The sequence below is a fragment of the Empidonax traillii genome, unplaced genomic scaffold (genome assembly GCF_003031625.1).
Source record: "Empidonax traillii isolate 1590-97213 ecotype Southwest subspecies unplaced genomic scaffold, ASM303162v1 scaffold543:size1229247, whole genome shotgun sequence".
Classification (NCBI taxonomy): Eukaryota; Metazoa; Chordata; class Aves; order Passeriformes; family Tyrannidae; genus Empidonax; species Empidonax traillii.
Genome location: NW_020955736.1, coordinates 1,091,980 through 1,099,140, shown reverse-complemented (window position 1 = coordinate 1,099,140; position 7,161 = coordinate 1,091,980). Strand labels below are relative to the sequence as shown.

The 7,161-nt window shown below is 38.9% G+C and overlaps 1 protein-coding gene across 1 annotated transcript; it reads left to right on the top strand.

The window, feature by feature from the left end:
• The first annotated feature begins 531 nt into the window (after positions 1 to 531).
• Positions 532 to 2,805, top strand: WDCP (WD repeat and coiled coil containing). Its single transcript, XM_027897479.1, has one exon. The coding sequence runs from the start codon at positions 641 to 643 to the stop codon at positions 2,600 to 2,602; it is 1,962 nt and encodes a 653-aa protein (XP_027753280.1). The 5' UTR covers positions 532 to 640; the 3' UTR covers positions 2,603 to 2,805.
• Positions 2,806 to 7,161: the final 4,356 nt, after the last annotated feature.

Genomic DNA, 7,161 nt, shown 5'->3' with positions numbered 1-7,161 from the left:
CCTTCCGTCATTCTCTTGTAACTGCTAACTGAACAGAGCATGATTTCCTTTTCTACTTTCCTTTCATAGTCACTTAGGATCTTGTGTCTTTGAAAGGTGCTGCCCATCAGAGATTGCAATCTGCCTCATACAGTTCTCATTTATGCTTAAATCTTCTTTTATCCTTCAAAGGCTGGCTGAAAGAAGTGTCAGGTCATTATTTCAGGCTGTAGCTCAATACTTAGGCTTAACAGCTTATGATCTCTCTCTTCACTAAAGACCTTCATTCACTGAAGGTCGAGGTATTAGGGTGCTATTTTTAAATATATTCCCAGCAGTGAAGAGTTAAAAATAGTGTTCTACGAAAATGCACAGTAATTGGTTAAACCTTGTTAGCCATCACATGAAGATGTAACTCCTCCCAGGAAAAGACACAGCCAAAGCAGCTTTGACATGGATTTATACTTAGAAGAGCAGCTGCAGGCCTACAGGGAAGGAGTTCACAACATAGGCTCTTGGATTATGAGCAGAAAAAAACAACTTCATTCTGGAAAGGAAGGGAATGAGACATGCAAAAAAATTTTCCTCACCGTGAACTACAGGTGAATTCTGTGGATTCTGTACTTTGGAACAACCACCATTAGACAGAGATCTTAAGAAGATGGAGCTGGGAAAGGCAAAGCTGCTGAGAACTGGCCTCAATGCTTTATATCAGGCCATCCATCCCATGCATGGAATCGCTTGGACAGATGGGAAACAAGTGATACTGACTGCTTTATACTACCAAAACGGAGAGCTGAAGTTTGGAGACTCAAGTGTTCTTGGTCAATTTGACCACGTTCATGGGCTTTACTGGGGCCCATGTTGCTCTACAGACGTCCCAGCTCTGCTTGCCGTTCAGCACAAAAAGCACGTAAGCGTTTGGCAGCTGGGCTACAGCACTGCAGAGAGGAAAAAGCCCTTGATTTCTCAGACCTGTGAAGTTGGAGAGCCATTCCCACTGCTCTCTCAGGGCTGCGTCTGGCATCCAAAGAAGGAGGTCTTGGCTGTGCTTACAAAACGGGATGCTTCAGTCCTGCATGCTGTTCGTACTGACAACACACGGGTTAAGGCAGATATCAAGAGCAGTGGGCTCATCCACTGTGCTTGCTGGACAAAGGATGGTAATCGTTTAGTAGTTGCTATAGGCAGTGCCCTGCACTCCTACATATGGGATCATGCTCAGAAAACTCTAAATATCTGCTCCTTTTGCCCAGTCTTTGAAGTGGGAGGTTATATTTGTGCTATAGAAGCCACACTGGATTTCCAAATTGCTGTAGCTACTGAGCTTCCTTTAGATAATATCTGTGGTTTCAATGCAGGCATTGCATTTGATGTGCCGTCTGGTACGGAAGCTGGTTCTTTAATCTCACACCCTGCTCTGGTGCTCGGTGATGAGGAATACTCACTGGACACGAGAAGAAAGTCCATAGATTCAGATAGATCAGGTGGTGATTCGGTTGCTTCTTCTTCGTCAGGTCCCATGGATTTAACCCATATCCTTGCCAACCACCGTCGGTCTGATCCCAGTCCTCTCGTTACTCTGAAACGCAAAGACTCTGCAGCAACAAATGGTCAGGATTCTTCTCACTTGATCTTGGTGACTTTTGAGAGGAAAGTAACCACCACCAGAAAAGTCACCATCCCAGGTATTCTGGTTCCTGATATAATGGCTTTTGACCTTAGAGCTCAGATTGTGGCCGTAGCCTCTAATACTTCTAACATTGTTCTGGTGTATTCAGTAACCTCTTCCTGCATGCCTCACATTCAACAAATCCAGCTGGAAAAAAATGAAAGACCAAAAGGTCTATGCTTTTTAACAGATAAACTCTTACTGATTCTGATTGGTAAGCAGAAATTCCCTGATCCTAATCTCATTCCATCTACAAGTTCAGACAGGTATGTAATACGTCTTATGATCAAAGAATTGATGCTGGAAGACAATTCTTCAGCGATGCCTGAGGTTAAGCAGAATACGTTTCATAACTTTGAATCCTCTGTTAATATACCTGGAAAAAGAAAGTTCTTTGAAAGTCTTGCTACAGAAGACCAAGGTCAAAGCAGGGAACTGTTAATACCAAGAAGCACAGTTATTCAATCACCAAGTGGTCGGAGAAGACTCATCGAAGAAGTAAAGAGCCCTAGTTATGAGCAGAGCTCTTCATCAAGTGTGAGTGATCTGGATGAAAAAAGGCTCCCAGGTGACTCCTCAGTGGCCTTGGAAACTTTGGATGCTGAACCTATAAATCGCTCAGTGTCTCTTCGTGGGTTTGGATCACCTACCAGGATTTCCAGCAGACCAACGTCCCCTAAAGTGCAGTTCAATGTGATCCAAGAAACACCAAGTTCTCCTAAAAACAACAATTTGCCAAGTGAAAGAGGAGTGGGTCACATATCTAGAAATTTAGAGAGACTTTGTGGCAGCTTCAATGAGTTACAAGTGAGTCTTTCTGAAATAACAGACTTTGCCAGAAACGGGAGGAGGATATCGTTGGCCTATCCATGCTCACAGGAACCACCCGTCGTTCATATCACTTACCAGGTAACATTTTATCAGCTTAAAAATATTGCGATAGGACACTAAACTTTTAAACAATCTTGCATGTATTTAGGTTTAAATTGAGAGGATGCACCTCAAGTCTTACCAACCCATGAGAAATGCACCCTAGGTTTGGCATCAAGCTTAATCTAAAGTGGAATTACAGTTTGTCATTGGAACAATAACTCAGGATGATGTGGGTAGCTTAGAGGATACTTCACATGGGAGTTTTATCTGTTTGTTCTTTGTCTATGTGCCACTGTCTTGAACACTGGCTGATTTTGTGTGCATTTGTCAAAGAGAGAGAACAGAGCCAAAGAGCTGTTAACATACAAAAGGTTTATGTTAGTTTAGTGCAGAGCTGAGCCAATGAGTAGGGTGGTAGTAGCCCACCAGAAACATAATAAATTCAAACTCAAGTTCAAGTCCAAAGTCTGAAGATAGCCAGACTCAGAGAAAGACTGAAACAAAGCACTGAATTGCAATTTATGGAAAATTCAAATGGGTATGACATGAATTTGGCTTATTCCTACTTTGATTTCTCACCACTAATCTTCACAGAGCTGGATGTTCTCAATTTGTAAAACATATTGCCACTTAAAATTTTCTGGGAAAAAAACCACAACCAAACAAACAAAAAACCCAATCCATCAATATGTAATTATCATTTCATTAAACAAATAGAAGAATGTCAAACCATCATGCTCCTATCTACCCTTGTTTTGGCAAATTTCCTACTGGCTTCAATAAGAATTTGAGCTAAGGAATGTAGGTTGGGTAATTATTTCTGGCTATTCTTAGTATTATCTGCAGTAATACTAACATTATCCTGATCAAATTTTTGAACATGCTGGTGATAGTGGTATTGCTGCTAAAACTGGGGTCCCTTTCAGGATGTAGATGCCAACTATAAATGCATTCTTATCTACTGCAACGTAAGCAGCATTGTGTCAAAACAATACATTACACTGTGATGATGCTGAAGTATGTACTTCTCAAACAAATTTGACTTCCTTTTACTTTACAGAATTCCATCAAGACATCTAAGTACCCCTCCTTAAACACTCATTAAGGGAATGGTGACTCAATTCAATCATGTTAGTTAGTTTTTAGCAATCATTTACTTGGCATTTAAGCAGATTCTAGTATGCTGTCTCCACTGGATAAAAGCAAAGTCTTCGATCTGAATTAGTCAATAATTTAACTTGAATACATTATACAAATTCTGGTGAAAAAAACAACATATTTATTTTAAATAATTTAGGATTTTATTGGCCAAGAAGTAAGCCCTTCTGTTCTTCAGCATGTTCGAATTAATTCTGATTTCTTAACATAAATCAACTTATTTATTTAGCAAGCAGCCTTGTCTCTAGGATTCAATTGGATTAACCTTTCCAAAGAGAAGTTTTATTTGTGATACATAGCATTAATCTAAGATCTGAAGTCGCTGTGCATGTTTGCTTGCACAAGTAGTAAGAATTAATTAACCTGGTTTTTCCTTTGGAAGCAAAGAAAAAGAAGTGCTTCTAAAATACTGCTAGACAAAAGGAAGACTTATTTATCTGAACAAGTTAGTTTCACATTGAGCCAGCAGCAAGAACTGCTAGCACCACGTTATAATGACTCAGAAAATGTGCCACTGAAATGCCTTTCCACGCACAGCTTTCCTGGGGAAGTCTCAACTAATGCCTTGCATAGTTCAGCCCCTGTTCTGAAATCTAACAGGATCACAGCATGGTGCCAAAAAATAATGAAAAATAGAACTTGGCAAAAAGGTCTCCAGACAGACAGGGAAATATTTGCTTCATGGGCAGCTAATAATTTTCAGAGAAAATATCTGTTTTGATTAGTTTAGGTTCAGACATCTGAACCTTGTTCCTCCTTCAGGAGTTGATTAGCGCACTGTGAGCTCAGAGACCAGCTGGGCTGTGGGTTCCAGCCAGACTTTGTGTTCACAGTGCAAAAAGTCAGGAAATAGCTTTATTGCCGTATGATATAAATATCAGCCAGTGGAAAACATTCTAAGCTTTAGCAACACTGCAGTCCAGTCAATAATATGGCCATTATCTTTCAGCTCTTTGTGCCAAGTGCATGTCTTCTTAAGTGTCTGTATAATCCCCAGCACAGCAGAGGCTCAATCCTGATTGAGAAACCTATTGTTCTATAAAATATAATGATCAGTACTGCGTAACTATATTTGTACATTAAAAACATAAAAGGAAAGTTTAAAACACAATAGATAAAAATGTAGCAATAATTAATGAGCAATTATGAACACCGCTGTGCAGAAGCATTATCGACATATTTATGTGTGTTTTCAGGTCTGCTTGGAACACAATAAACAAAAACATTTTTGCTTAATAATTCATAATATCTGCTCACTAAATAGTCTTCAAAACCTTTGTTTATCCTGTTAGTGCAAGCCTGACTATAACTCCTCTGAAGTCACGTCCATGCAGTGCTACCAGAATTTATATTCCTTGTAGCCCACAGCCATAGAAGAAAATCACGATCACTCACACTTTGGAAATGTCACTGCACTATCACTTGTGTAATAGCATTCAGCCACCGGAGGTAACTTGATCATTCAACCCTGAAAAGCAAATATTATTGCTCTTTCATCACATACAGACTTGTGATTCAGGGTAGTGTGGGAGGCTAGACAGACAAATGCAATAAGAGGATATTATTTAAAAATTAAAAAAAAAAAAAAAAAAAAAAAAAAAAAAAAAAAAAAAAAAAAAAAAAAAAAAAAAAAAAAAAAAAAAAAGAATCTGTCACAGATTTGTTTCTGTTTCATTTTACAAAAAGATACTTTTATCATCCTTTTCTTCCAGAAAAGGAACAGCTGCAGAATATTTAAACTGGTCTCATTCAAAAGCTAATTACAGTGGAAATAAAGCCAATCTGGATTTGAAATTACAGGCATTTAGGCAAACCTCTCCAGGAGGAATAAGATTCATCTTAATATCTTAAAACTCTACATTTTGCTCACAAGCAGTACTATGTCAAAAGTGTATATCACTGAGAGCATATATTGCATAATTAAACAGGAAATAAATATTTTTCAGCAATCAGTCACAATGACTTTCTTTTCTTAGGACTCATAATAATTGCACACAAGTCAATTTTTATTTTTATAGTATCTTCGTACAATTTACTATGGGCAACTTTATTGCCAAGGCCAGCTATAAAATAAACAATTTTTTTTTACACAGAGCTGGGAGATGAATAGAGAGGATTCAAACATATGGCAGTAAAATTCTTCTGATAGAAATACGTGACGTAAAGAAGGGGGCTGGAAGAGGGGGGCACAGTAAAATGAGCAAAGACCAGGCTGCAATGATAAGCTGTAATAAGACCAAGAACCTTTCTTAAAATCCAAAGGGCAATTTTGACTCTTGAGCAATAGAAAGTAAGTCATGAAAATGATGGAAGAGGGAGGTGATGTGACTGCTCCCTGGAGTAAGAAACTAGTCAGCTATCCTGAAATTTCAAAGGAAGAGATTTAGGATGACTGTAAAAGAAAGACCTGCAGCAGTCAAGAGAAGGTGTGATTAATGCATGGATAACATTTTGAGCAAAGGTTGAGGAATTTGTTATGAACAAATTCTGTCAACAATGTTCTGAAACTGATCAATAGCAGACAAGCAGAGGAGACACAAAACCTTTCATTCGAGCAAATGATTTGTTTGTTGGATACACAGATACAAAAGAAAAGGAACATGCAATGTCAAAAATGAAGCCAAGTTTTAATACTGTGCGAAGAAAGTAAAGATCTGACTTAAAAAACCCAAACCACTCAAAATATAAAGATGATGGAAGCACAAGCACAAAGGTATATCTCAGATGACAGTACACCTGAAAACAGTAGTTGCAGAACTATTAACAGGGAGCCACGAGTAGAGAAATCCCAGCACCATATCACCTGCAATGCTGATGTGCTATAAACGCAAACTGCTCTGGGATTTAAGCACCTCTGAGCTCCTGAGATCTCTTCCAGTGTAAACATTTTACAGGCTTATGCTTCTCTGCCAGGTTAATTAAGGTTGCAATCGGAATGTCCCACATAAGGGCAAGAAAAGGTATTAAGATCTCCACGACAATAAAACCAGGATGCACTAAAAATCAAGCAGGAATCAGAGCAACAGTAGAAATCATGACAGAAAAAGGGAGCAGTGCAGGGTGAACACCTAATTGTCACTACCTGTGGCAATGATGCACGAGGCTCAGTGAGACACAGAATGTAAAAAATCATTGTTCTCATTCCTCTTCAGTGTTCTTCCTTATCTATTTAAGTCCCTGTTCATTGTTTTCTGGGCCAGAACACCCACACGTAGCTAATTTACCAGTTTTTTTCTCATCCTGCACAATGAATGCGGGGGCAAGGTAAAAGCAAGCTGAGTAATGGGTACTAAGGAATCAAACCTGAAATAACCATTGGAGCACAACACAGAGAGCTGAAATCAAGGCTTTAAGAGAATGAAAACAGTTCTAGGTAACTACAGCACTACTCATCATACAATGCAGGCAATGTGACAGACTAACCTGATATCTTTCCCTTATATAAGAACTGAATTTTAACACCAAGGAGATGAAGAATA